General features: G+C 44.7%; 1 protein-coding gene across 4 annotated transcripts in view; it reads left to right on the forward strand.

Moving 5' to 3' along the window:
- The window catches only part of STARD3 (StAR related lipid transfer domain containing 3), a 30,316-nt gene extending 19,217 nt beyond the window's left edge, over window positions 1-11,099 (forward strand). For all 4 annotated transcript variants that reach the window (XM_088474624.1, XM_088474625.1, XM_088474626.1 and 1 more), the window contains exons 6-14: window positions 3,028-3,145; window positions 3,249-3,347; window positions 3,509-3,666; window positions 5,233-5,295; window positions 5,400-5,495; window positions 6,189-6,268; window positions 6,357-6,461; window positions 7,397-7,490; window positions 9,911-11,099. In XM_088474624.1, the coding sequence (XP_088330750.1) occupies window positions 3,028-3,145; window positions 3,249-3,347; window positions 3,509-3,666; window positions 5,233-5,295; window positions 5,400-5,495; window positions 6,189-6,268; window positions 6,357-6,461; window positions 7,397-7,490; window positions 9,911-10,018 (921 nt within the window). In that variant the 3' untranslated portion in view covers window positions 10,019-11,099. The remainder of the gene's footprint in view (window positions 1-3,027; window positions 3,146-3,248; window positions 3,348-3,508; window positions 3,667-5,232; window positions 5,296-5,399; window positions 5,496-6,188; window positions 6,269-6,356; window positions 6,462-7,396; window positions 7,491-9,910) is intronic.
- Window positions 11,100-13,680: the final 2,581 nt, after the last annotated feature.

Raw genomic sequence — 13,680 nt, forward strand, 5'->3', positions numbered from 1 at the left:
ATGGCAGGGGTCTAATGACAGGCATCGGAATCCCGACGCCTGTCATTTTACCTACGCCGGGAGCACAACGTGCGGTATACCAATCGAAGGTAAGCCCGGCGGTGGGAGCGAACAGCCGCGGGGGGGGAGGGTTAGGTTAGGGCCCCACGGAGGGGACTTAGGGTTAGGCACCCCCCTGAGAGGGTTAGGGGAAGGGGGGGGGGTTAGGAACCCCCAGGGGGAGGTTAAGGTTAGGCACCCCCCTGGGAGACTTAGGTTTAGGCTGCGGGGAAGGGAGGTTAGGGTTAGGCACCCCTAAGGGAGGGTTGGGGGGGGGGTTAGGTTGGTTAGTACTTACCTTTTAAAGCTGTCGGGATCTTCACTGGTGCCGGTCTTCCATTTGAACCGCCGGACCCAATTTCATACCGATCCCCTCTCCACTGTATACCGGGAACATCTCACAGGAAGTACTGTTTTTGGAGATGCTCTGACAAAGTCGTCTAGCCATGTCAATTTTGCCCTTGTCAAAGTCGCTCAAATTCTTACGTTTGCCCATTCCTGTTTTATCATATCTGGGAAAAACAGACACTGGGTTTAGAGGGAGGCTGGGGAGTTAGGCTCTAAATAGTTAATATTGAAAATATTGATGCTGAAATTCCCCTTGGCTCCTCCAACTCCTCAGTTTTTTTATTTTATCTAGTGCCTGCAGGAGAGGCACAATAATTGAGAATAAGTTTATTTAATTTTTATTTCTAATTATATTTTTTCTTTCAGCTTAGCTAGCTGAATCCTCTTATTGGGATCAGGCTGTGGTGGAGTGCGCGTTAGATCACTGACTGCTGTCTCTCCCTTTGAATCCTGCTCCAGGCCCTGGTAGAGGGTCACCAGACACCTGTGGGAGCTCTGAGACCCAATTACCTCTCCAGATGGTTCCTCTCTTTGCCGCAATACCGGCATTGCTCCTGTGCCTTAAATTATGCAACCCCTGCACCTGTAGCGCTGGACGGCATATGTAGATGGTACCTTAACTGCAACTATTTAATCTCCGGTTCTCTCCTGGGGCCATTACCAGGAGCACAGCTACTGCTGGCTCCTGGTTCACTCATTTTTATTATTGGCACCACTTTCTATGGCAGCCGCCATCTTGTCCACTCCCCTATGAGCCAGAGAGGGATCTTTTCCATAGTACTCCTCCTGGCTTGTTTCCCGGGCTTGCTGACATCAGACGCTGACTTCTCTGCACTGGAGCGGTGGCTGGGGAGTGTGGTATAGCAGTTTACTAGTAGTTTTAGTTATTTTGGTGCTGTTTATAGAGTTTCTGCACCTAACAGTGATTTTTCTGTATATAGCTGATATACACACTAGGAATTTGTATTTTTTCTAGTCTGGTTTTCTACAAAGTATACCCTAACCAAGTCAGTTGCTGTGTATAGCTGACTACATTCGGAATTACATTATTTTCCGATACACTCTAGGGGATTGTAGAAAACAAGTCTAGGAAAAAGAAAAATACAAAGCACAGAATAGGGTTCAGTGTTGCAATGTTCTCCAGATAGACTCTGATGAATTGATTTTATGGCGAGTACAAAAAAATCCTCTCTTCCTGCTCCAAAACATCAACTTTAAGAATGGACTGTTCACTTGCTGCCTAATATATAACCCACCCCTTGACAGGTGCCATTGTCGGGAAATAATCAATGTTATTCACTTCACCTGTCAGTGGTTTTAATGTTATGGCTGATGGGTGTACGCGGTTTATATGTTAAAGTTTGTGGAGCTTATCGGGATTTAAGTTATTGCAGAGCATTTTTTCCCTGTACATAGCAGACTGCATGTCACTTGTGCTTTAGAGGGACACTCGAGTCAGCCTCTTTGTTTGAAGTGACTGATGACAGAGAAAAATAGCTTCTGCTCAGCTACACGGGAAATGTAAATGTAATGCCAAACGTTGCAATGCCGACAGTTGCTGCTTTTTTATGGGCCAATTGTATCTAATGATGGACAAACACAGGGATATCTTAGCACTCAATCTGAGTAATAGGGTCCACTTTGAATATAGGCGCACATAGGTGGCCAATTCGACTGGTCATGTTGTTTGTGAACAGGCTGATCTCTTCCAGCTGAAGATGACCAACATTGTCCCATGATGACACATTTAGTATGTATTGTGCTTATTTGATGCTTCATATGCTGTGATATCAGGTCAGTTCCTTGGTTATAGCTGCTACCGTGTTTCCCCGATAATAAGACACTGTCTTATTTTTTTTTGGGTTCCAAAAAACACCATAGGGCTTATTTTTTCGGGGTAGGTCTTATTCTAACTAACATTGACAGCAGTGCCCCTTATGCAGGCCCCCCCTGTAGCAGTGTCCCTTATGCAGGCCCCCCCTGTAGCAGTGTCCCTTATGCAGGCCCCCCCTGTAGCAGTGCCCCTTATGCAGCCTCCCTTGTGTAGCAGTGCCCCTTATGCAGGCCCCCCCCGTAGCAGTGTCCTTTATGCAGGCCCCCTTATTGCAGTGCAAGCCCCCCTGTAATTGATCCCCCACCAGTACAGAACGGTACTTACCTGAGTCGCTGCCGTCCGGGATGTTCCTCTCACTTGCGCGCTGACTGGATCTAACATGATCCGGCAGGCGCGACCGCACAGGATCCTCAACGCGCGGGTGACGTCACCCGCGCACTGCATGACTGGGATCGCTGGTCTCTGCAGCGTTCCCAGCTCAAAAAGAGAATAAGGTAGGTCTTATTTTCGGGGTAGGGCTTATTTTAGACCGGGCTACAAAAGTAAGGGTAGGGCTTGTTTTCAGGGTAGGTCTTATTATCGGGGAAACACGGTAGTATTGCAGTGTGCTTGGTCAGCGTAAAAGTCCTTTTGTTAAAAGTGGGACTGATCAGCACTCTAGAACAGCAGGAGAGCTGGGGTGAGTAGTGAGCCTCTTGTGAGCTGATCAGTTGGCATCATGACTTAGCAGTATCTCTCTTCAATAACTCACTAAAAAACATCTATTTGTATCTTTCACACAATCTTTTGTATATTTCTTTTCTCAGCTCCTTTCCAAAGGGGCATTTGGGTATTTGATGCCCATTGTGTCTTTTGTGTTGGCGTGGTTGGAGACATGGTTCTTGGACTTCAAGGTCTTGACACAAGAAGCAGAGGAGGATCGATGTGAGTGCACATTTGGGCTAAAGTAAAGGCTGTATTTAGGGGGGGGAGAGGCAAAGTGCAGGAATTTCCTCATACTCTTGAGTTATTTTGTCTCTGTAACCAGGGTATATGGCCGCTCTTACTGCTGCTCTTCGTCCTCCTCTCCTGTACCCGGGGGCTGCCTCTGACGGCCAGTTTTACTCCCCACCAGAGTCATTTGCAGGTGAGACCTTTTCACTCCATCTGAGATGCCTGTAATAAATTCACTTTTTTGTCGGCTTTCCTACCCTAACTTTTTTAGTTCTTTTTAATTTCTATTTGTGGATAATAAGTGGCCCCAAGCCAAATTGAATGACAAAACATTAAACTCCTTTTTCACAACAGGGTCAGATGATGAGTGTGATGACGATGATGACGAAGCCGTGGGGAGGAATGCTATTACTTCTCAAGACCGGGATTATGTAAGGAAGGGAAAAGAAGCTATGGAAATTGTGGAGCAAATATTAGGACAGGAAGTCAACTGGAAGTTTGAAAAGAACAATGTAAGTCTACCACATATATTCCAGTCACGTATTCTCACCTGCACATGCTCCATAACAGAGCATAGGACAGCACGGGCGATTAGTCATACACATCTCAAGTGCATTTACACTTGCAACTGAGTACCGTATATACTCGAGTATAAGTCGACCCGAATATAAGCCGAGGTACCTAATTTTACCACGAAAAACTGGGAAAACTTATTGACTCGAGTATAAGCCTAGGGTGGGAAATGCAGCAGCTACTGGTAGTAATCCCCCCCTGGTACTGTCCCCAGTAGTAATCCCCCCCTGGTAGTGCCCCCAGTAGTAATATCCCCCCCTGGTAGTGCCCCCAGTAGTAATATCCCCCCCTGGTAGTGCCCCCAGTAGTAATATCCCCCCTGGTAGTGCCCCCAGTATTAACCCCCCCTGGTAGTGCCCCCAGTAGCAACATCCCCCCTGGTAGTGCTCCCAGTATTAATCCCCCCCCCCCCCTGGTAGTGCCCCCAGTAGCAATATCCCCCCCTGGCAGTGCCCCCAGTATTAACCCCCCCTGGTAGTGCCCCCAGTAGCAACATCCCCCCTGGTAGTGCCCCCAGTATTCCCCCCCCTCCCTGGTAGTGCCCCCAGTAGCAACATTCTCCCCCCCCCCCCCCTGGTAGTTCCCCCATTATTAATCCCCCCCCCTCTGGTAGTGCCCCCAGTAGCAATATCCCCCCCCTGGTAGTACCCCCCGGTAGTAACCCCCCCAGTAGAAAGAAATGTAAAAAAAAAAAAACACTTACCTGTAACCCCACTCCTGGTCCCGACGCTGCTACAGGCTCCTCCGCCGCTTTGCATAATGGGAGAGACGTCGTCATGACGACGTCTCTCCCATTACCCACTGCGGGAGCCGGAAGATGGCTCCCGCAGTGGGAGCAGCAGCAGTCTGTCAGACTCTCAGCGGCTGCTGATTATACCAAACACATAGCTGCCGGCTCCGGCGGCTGTGTGTTTGGCAGTGTGTAGTGCTGACCGAACTCCGTCCGGTCAGCGCTACACACGCGTTGCAGGCTGTGTCACAGTGACACAGTCTGCACCGCGGCCCGCATGGTACGCTACTCAGCAGCGTACCATGCGGGCATGACTCGAGTGTAAGCCGAGGGGGTGCTTTTTCAGCACAAAAAATGTGCTGAAAAACTCGGCTTATACTCGAGTATATACGGTAATTGCACTGTAACTGGACATACTCATAAAGGCAAACTTCAGGGTGTGTGAACGCAGCTGCTGTGGGCTATGCATACTTAGACGTAAGACTAAATGTTTCCAGGTCTGTCATTTGCACCAAGTACATGCAGGTGATTATGACTGATAGAGTACAGACAGGGATGAGCAGACCACAAAGATGCGGTTATTTCCATGCAGGAGCGTATACAGATAATTTCTCCTCCGCATGAGGATCATTATATCCATTTACTGTACTCAACAATTACTTCATGGTGGTAAAAAAAAAATGTATTACAGGGCACCCAAATAAATGGTACATGCTCTTATGCGGCTGCTGCGAATAGCGCTTGGTTTTGACTGTTTCCTTTTCTTGTATTTTAGGATCTTGGAGACATTGTGTACACATTAGACATTCCCTTTCATGGAAAGACCTTTATCTTAAAGGTAAAAAAGATGTTGAAAGGTCAGATAAGAGAACTGGATTGTGACTTTATTATTTTATTTACATTTGGCCACTCCCCTGATAACTCAGTGCTCGCTGTTCTTAGGCTTTTATCCAGTGCCCTGCAGAGGTGGTGTACCAAGAGGTAATCCTACAACCTGAGAAAATGGTCTTGTGGAACAGGACAGTGGCTGTATGTCAGGTCAGCATTTCTCTCATTATACACAATAACCTGTTTCTTTAGGATTTGAGGGTTGTATAACTTGTAGCTTCTTTAAAATTTTAGAGGGGTCACCTTCGGAACAATTTTGGCTGTTTAGACAGGTCATGCCCTGGATTCCCAAAGTAACATGCATGTGGCTCCCAGTCTATACAAGCAGTTAATGCAGGGTGGGTGTGGTATGCGGAAGCTGATTGGATTTGGTGAAACTACTGTCCAATCAGCTAATCAATGCAGTACTTACCCACAGAGGCTGAAGTTTAGAGGGGTCAACTTCGGAGGAACAATTTTGGTTGTTTAGACAGGTCATGCCCTGGATTCCCAAAGTAACATGCATGTGACTCCCAGTCTATACAAGCAGTTAATGCGGGGGGGTGTGTGGTATGTGGAAGCTGATTGGACAGTAGTTTCACCAAATCCAATCAGCTAATCAATGTAGTACTTACCCACAGAGGCTGAAGTTTAAATCTCTAGTGCCAGGTACTAAAGTTTAATAGTAGCGGTTTCTCAAAAGTGGGACACTTTTTTTCACTTCCTGGCTAAGGAGAGAAATAGAGATATACTTGAGAGTTAGGGTGTGCTTCACAACATCCTACACACAGCATTCTCCCTTCTATTGAGATCTCAGAACTGCCTGATGTACAAAAAACCAGATCCCTGTAATTTGTTGTGCAGATCCTGCAGCGTGTGGATGATAACACTCTTGTATCATATGACGTGTCGGCAGGAGCAGCAGGCGGGGTGGTGTCTCCCAGGTTTGCGTCTTTTTTTTTTTTTTTTTTTCCTTCTACTAATTACTTTCTTTCATAACTTGCCTACTCTAATCCCTATTTTGCACACCAGGGATTTTGTGAATATACGGCGGATTGAGAGAAGAAAGGACCGGTACTTATCAGCGGGTATTGCAGGCACACACCATGCCAAACCCCCACTTACAAAATACGTACGGTGAGGAGTCTGTTTTGTTTGTACCATAATAAGCTAATATCCTTTGTGAATAAACAGTACTGTCCATGCAGTATGAGATGTGTCAACATTTACAAATGACTTTCAAAATCAGACACTTCAGTGTTCCTTCCATCTGCCAGTAGGTGGAGCTGTACTCAAAGCAACATATAAACAGACAGTTGAAGTGGAAAAAGAAAAAAAAAGGAAGTCTGAATTTGTTATTGTTTCTCTAACCTGAGACACTCTATATTGTACAACTCGTAGATAGGAGAAAAAGGGAACCTCCAATATAAAGTCACTTTATATGTATTTTCCAGTATGATCTGTGTGAACCGTGGCATTGAGCCTGCCAGTATGTCTCGTTCCAGTAGGGTGTAAATTTGCAATCATTTGATGTGCAGTTGCTTCTATATTTTGCCTCGCACTTTGACTCAATGCACGATCCTGGAGTATGCTGGTGAATCCGTTAGCAAGTACAGCTGTCTTTCTCACTGACATTTATGGGCAAACATGCAGCAGCAGCATCCATGCTAGTCATAGTTTTAGCAAAGCAAGGCATTTCAGCATTTGAATACAGGACTTTGATATTTGCATGAGCCACACTTGGTGGAAACCCTTTCTTTTAGTATGCTTTGTATCAGTCATTTATCCTGGAGTTTCCATTTTGTTGGTTTTACATCACTGGGTAATGTTAAAATCTTTGATCTGGACAGAGGTATGTTCCTATATATCACAATTGTGTTCTGTAGAGTGTACGTTGGTTCTTTTTTCAGCGCTCACAAACGCAGAGTGTTTATCTGATTAATGTTCTGACAGATTACAAGGCACAATTTTATATGTAGTTCTCCAGTAAATTTGTGAAAAGCTACACAAATCCTGCTAAAGGTAAATGGAAAGTAAAGTGTGACTTAATGTGTACCTGTTTCTCTGTACAGGGGGGAGAATGGACCAGGCGGTTTTGTTGTTCTGAAAAGTTCTCGGAACCCTTCTGTTTGTACGTTTATATGGATCCTCAACACTGATTTGAAGGTAGGTGTCTTGTAATACAATCTGGGTTTCGTTAATTTGCCCTGCCCTGAATGAGAGCAGTCATTACATGGCCTGTATTTCATGTTGTCTTGATATTAAATATAATAAGATCATTGTCTGTTTGTTCCAAGTTGGCGCAAAAACTACTGATCCGATTTTCATGAAAACAGCATCATTTTAATTCCCAGAAATAACTTTCTCTTTGTTTCATCTCGATCCAACAAGTTAAAGCTCAACAATAACAAAAACAAAATGTATTGGCATCAATGCAAGAGATGGGTGTGGCACCATGTGTGCGGGCAGTAAGGGATAGGGGGGGTAGAGGTGCTTTGCAAGAAATAGGTGTGGCACCATGTGTGCGGGCAGTAAGGCATAGGGGGGGTAGAGGTGCTTTGCAAGAAATAGGTGTGGCACCATGTGTGCGGGCAGTAAGGGATAGGGGGGGTAGAGGTGCTTTGCAAAAAATAGGTGTGGCACCATGTGTGCGGGCAGTAAGGGATAGGGGGTAGAGGTGTTTTGAGCTGCGTTCACTTAAATAGGATATGCTACATAGCAGCCCGTGCACAGGGCACACAGTAACATTGGTGTGAGTGGTGGGTGAAGGCGCTGCTGCCATCAGTCTATATAGTGCTGCTGGTCACGTGGGCACTTCCATGACAGGGCCTCTATGCAAAGCAACACAACTAGAAGACCTTCAATAAAAAAAAAAATGTTGGCCTAAGCCATTTCATCATGGGCAAAGCCGGTGACAACAGCTTAGTAATGTATATAAGATCAGTCAGTTCAATATAGCAAAACAGGTATAACCTTAGCACCTGTTCTAGGTTGTTAATAAAACATATCCAGTATGTTAGTTACTTTATATACACAAATAATTCTCCACCTACCATCCATAATCGTAAGTTTCCTTTAAATACACCACCTATTACATTCCGCCTTCAAGGCAAAGCTGTTTGCATGATACAACTATAAAATCAGAAGATTTAAACACTGTTCTTAAAACGGTCCCTTTATTAAATTGTGGAAACTAGGCATCCAGCTGCCGCTCGCACTCAGTCAAGGCACGATTATTGTGTTAGTGTGAGACAGCTGTTGGTTTTGCCTCCTATTCCACTACTTTCAGGCTGTGGGCAGTATGCTACTATAATTACACATCAATAGATTTAATATAGTTCTACTATTTTAGGAATGTCACCTTCTGTGACTTTGTGGATTTATTGTACTATTTTGTGCTCTATTCAAATAAAGAATTATTGCCAGAATCAAATGCAGTGGTATGTATGGATATGATTACATTTTAAGCAAGACAAATATTGTTACCAGGATTAAATGGAGCTTTATATAATTTGGCTTTATGAGTACATTCTTAGTCTGTGGCAAGTACTGATCTATTTTGCAACTAGTTATGCTGTTAGTTTGTCCATAAAGATATACAAATAAATTTTTTTCTCTTCCATAAAGATGTCATCTGGGCTGTGAGTTGACTCTCATTCATTAGTGTAGTTTGTGCATTAGCAGCAGGGAATGCATCAATATACACTGCAGGTCACCGGGTAGAATGTTCCTGATAATGAGCCTTTGATATTGCAGTGTGTGTGGCCGGCAGAAGGATCACAAATGAAATGCATGTGATCTAATCATCACGTGGGAAGCTGCTCATATATTTTTTTTTTTAAAGACCTCACAGAAAGAATAAAAAGCAGTATGGATCAGCAAGATATAAAAAGACTATTGTTACGTATAAAATCTCTAAAACATTTGAAGGCTAATAAAATCTAACATTTGTATGCACATTAATTCTAATTTGAGATTCTTACATAAGCTGGGTACACACTAACTGATATATTGGCCGATCAATTGATCGGCCAATATATCTGCTGCCCGTTGGCCAGTGTGACCATCAGCGATATGTCTGACGTCGTCATTCACAGACATATTGCATTGGCTGTGCTGCACAGCCGATGCACAGATATGTCTTTAGACATATCTCATCAGCAAGTGCAGACCGCCCGTACACACACAGCGGCAGCCATGGGGAGGGGGGGTGACACCCGCCGCCAGACACAGATGATGGCCGTTCAGTGTTTGAACATCCATCATCTGTATAGTGTGTACCCGCCATTACACAGTGCAGAGGGAACATCTCTGATCTCCCTACATGTGATCTTCCCAGGGTCACTGGTCCGTTCCCGGAATGCAGTCATGTTCTGTAAGAATATGGTCAGCTTCTGTGTAGATGTAGCATATAGCTATCATATATAAGACACATGATATACAGTATATACCTCCGATACTCAATTTAGTGATAACTGTGTTTTTTTTCTTAGCAAAAGTTCTTTGTCTGTACTAGTATTCCTGTTTTTTGTTTAATTTCTTGTCCCTACAATAACTGGCTCTCTGTTTTATTCCGTCCTCTGCAGGGTCGTCTCCCTCGTTACCTCATCAACCAGAGCCTGGCTGCCACCATGTTTGAGTTCTGCAGCCACTTGCGCAAGAGAGTCAGGGAAGTTTACAGTGGATCAACATAGACTTCTCCAGCCAGTAGTCATACACTGTGCTGACTCCTACCTGCTGGCTAAAGCATTGATCCGGAAGCTGCTTTCTGCCCACTCATCCTTCGTTGACCTTAACGAGAGGAAGGACCGTCCGGCGTAACACAGGCAATATTCCCTATGGCTACTGAAAACTCACACTAGTCTTTCTGATGCGTCTTATTGTAGAAAGTTGTTGGACTTTTTTTGATTTGTTATTTGAAGAATGCCGAGGAACTTGGACATACTTTCTATACCAAGTGAGATCACATGTTAAGTGCGCTCTGTTCCTGCCACGTCCGTCAATGTACAGTCATATATGACTACTATGGTGGAGAATGCTGCAAGTGAATAGAGTCTGAGCCACTAATCAAGTGTGTTTTTTTTTTTTTTTTTTATATATTATATATAAATGAAACTGAATGGCAGGGCTTCCTGTTTATTTGGGGGATTAGGTATTTACCCTATGCTGGGCATGCAGGGTTAATGTCTCCCAATTTAAGTGACTTTAATGGATTTCAGAGATCCCGTTTACAAATCTGAATGAGTTTGTAGTGCTCTCATTCTTTGGCTGTAGTGAATAATGGAGGATACCCCAGACAAGTAAGTAAGAGGGGATGCACTGAAGATTTGGGAAAACGGTTGTTCACTAAATGGTTTTCATTGTTTTAACACCTTATATTTCAGTACATGCAATTGGCAAGGTGTTAACACATCTTAATGTTTTCTTTTGTTAGAATCACAACTCTTAAATAATTTCACTTGTTTTTATTCTGCAAATTATTATTTTTTCTTTTGTAAAAATCATCCAGTGTCTACCATCTATTTTGTTACGTTACAAATGACAGCATGCCCCTTTACTGAGAGCGGTAGGTTAGTAAGACTGTTACACTAACCTTTCAGCCACGACAAGGTACAACAGGGTTATATGCAATTCCTGGTGTTTAAGTCATCCTTGTAGAAACCTTTATTGATCAGTGTTTTGTCAGATTCATTTAAAGAAGATTGTTTTGCTATGTTTTTCTAACAAAATCTCAGACATTTATGTTATTGAAATGTTGAAGAAAACCAAAAAAACTAATCTTGATAAAAACATTTAAATAAAATGAGTCCTATTCATTCATTTTTATTAATTTATTTATTTTGGTTATGATATGGACAGAGCTTGAAGAAAACCTAGTGCAGGTTGCTGAACTCTGTAAAGTATGTACAGTGATCACACTGAGCAAATTAAAATTGTGTGTCTCTGGGACCCCTCACTTGAAAAAAAGGGGGGACCTACTCCAGTTTCTGGGTCTTATCACATATTATGGGGGGTAAGGAATATATATAAATCGGAGAAAGTGGCGTATTAGCAAGACAGCAGAGGGGTGACATTAGGGGCATAAGCAGTAAAATGGCTCTGGCGTCTCAGTTCCAGTGGTCATTCTGCGCTACAATATGGGGCTGTGAACAAACATCAGTGAGTCCAGGATTACTGTGAGTGCTGCATATGCACACACTTACTCACAGGGAAAGCTGACTCACTCTTAATTGATTAAACCTTAAATGCAGGAATTCTACGGCTTTAGTAATTCTCCACCGCAGTGAGAGATCTCAATTTTAAAATGAAAAGACCTTTGGGTGCTACAAAGTTTACATCACTAAATCCAACTCAAAAGAGGTCAGATTGGGAAGGAGGTCTCAGGGGGGCCATAGTGAGCGTACTGTGCACACAATGAGCTACTTACTGTATAATAATCGTGGAGTGACAGTCTAGTGCGCCGCACCCTGTAACCAGCACTCTTCCCACGCTGTGGCCGCTGTACAGGCGCAGTCACTCAGAGAGGTGATTGTTATGTTTTCTAAGGTGAGGGGGGTCACGTGCCCTGCGAGTTCTTGTTGTCGGTGACAGGAGGCGGAGGATGCTACTGTAACCTGTATCCCGGGGCCAGGCACCACTATATTGAGTGCAGCGTGCTTTCAGGCACGGATGCTGACTGTGGACAGGAGTTCATTGCCTCCACCTCCCCAGGCAGCTGCAGTCAGGACCGGTGTGCACAAGGCCGACATAGTACTCCTTCAGGAGACACGCTTTAAGCAGTCTTCCCACCTCTCTTTAGCGTCTAAGAACTTTGGCTCTCATTCAGAGCCACTCGCTATTTGCGGTCGTTCGTTCTAAAACAAGGGGTGGCTATTCAAATGAACCGTTCGCTGTTTGCGGTCTGTTCACGCCTCTAGGTCTGAACGAGCGAACAAAACTTGCGTTCGTTTTTTGGAAAAATACGCCCCCTGGCCGCTCGCATCCTACGTCATGTCCGCTATTTATTAGATTAATCGAGTACATCGACCAGGGTATGAACTGCTCGCTATTCTTGGGCTTGGTTTTTCCTACCACAATTTTGCGAGCAGTTCTGGCTATAAAAGAACCCAGGGACGTGGTCCATGGCTGCTGTTTTAAATATGCACACCCATAAAACGCCCGTTTTGACCTTTAAGCACACCTGCGATCGGATCTCCACTCCCCGTTTTCAAGCACCTTCCCCTGTTACCACCCACATACGCCTCTTTCTGTCACTCAAATTATCAGGCATTCGCTATTTTGCGAGCACATGAATTTCGGCCGCACTGAGTGGTTCGCGCATGCGTATAACGATCCGTACGCATGCGCAGTTGGGCAAACATCGCTCGGAGCGAACGAGCAGCCACTTGCGTCCGGCTCTGAATCAGGGCCTTTGTACGGGCATTCTACTCTAGTGCCACCAGATACAATGGAGTTGCCATTTTGATTCACAATTCACTGCCTTTTGTGCACCAAATCGCCATTACTGATGCTGATGGCTGCTACATTATCAAGCTGGGACACCTACATGTAACCCAAACTACTGTTTGTTTTTCTAACCTAGGTCTGGCACAATCTTTTTGGAGCTTTTTTGGGTCTCTTGATTAAAATCGTTAGAGTCACGTTTTCATGGGTGGCGACTAACACTGTCCTGAATCTGACTCTCGACATGTCCAGTCACTGTACATTTTACTTTCCACCTTCAGGCCATGAGAAATATAAACATATATTTAACCCCTCTGCTTGGGACTACACCTTCTATTCTACAGTGGTGCTTGAAAGTTTGTGAACCCTTCAGAATTTTCTATATTTCTGCTGAAATTTGACCTAAAACTACCTGTAATCCCCATGATGTATATTTGTTGCTCTGCTGCCCTTTTCTCTTAAAATCTTATCACGTCTGAAATACTCTCCAACTCCTGGTTGGGCCACTCTCGTGACGGCTTCATTTGATCTTCTGGGAGTATAACCTCACAAGCAGCTTAGCTATTCCATCTGTGCTGATATGGTAATGCAGCAGGAGGCATCACTCCTCCTACTGCATTACGTATCCGAGCTGCATTGTCCAACGCAGCATTGGATACTCTGCGGACCATTGGACGGCTAAGGTGACCCATGGGGTCATGCAGCCTGCCTTCACAGCTGCGAGGAAGAGGCCAGGAAATCTGTCACCTGATGGTGCTTCTGGCCACTTCCCTCCCCCCCCCCCAACGGCGGCGAAACACCTTCATCGCCACCCCCTAATGGCAGCAGACAGTGATTGACAGTCTGCTGCCAGTCTACGTGTGCAGAATGGGTCTGGCACCTGCGCAGATTCCCGAACATTGGGAATCTGCGT

Source organism: Taudactylus pleione, unplaced genomic scaffold, assembly GCF_031769625.1.
Source record: "Taudactylus pleione unplaced genomic scaffold, aTauple2 ptg000155l, whole genome shotgun sequence".
Lineage (NCBI taxonomy): Eukaryota > Metazoa > Chordata > Amphibia > Anura > Myobatrachidae > Taudactylus > Taudactylus pleione.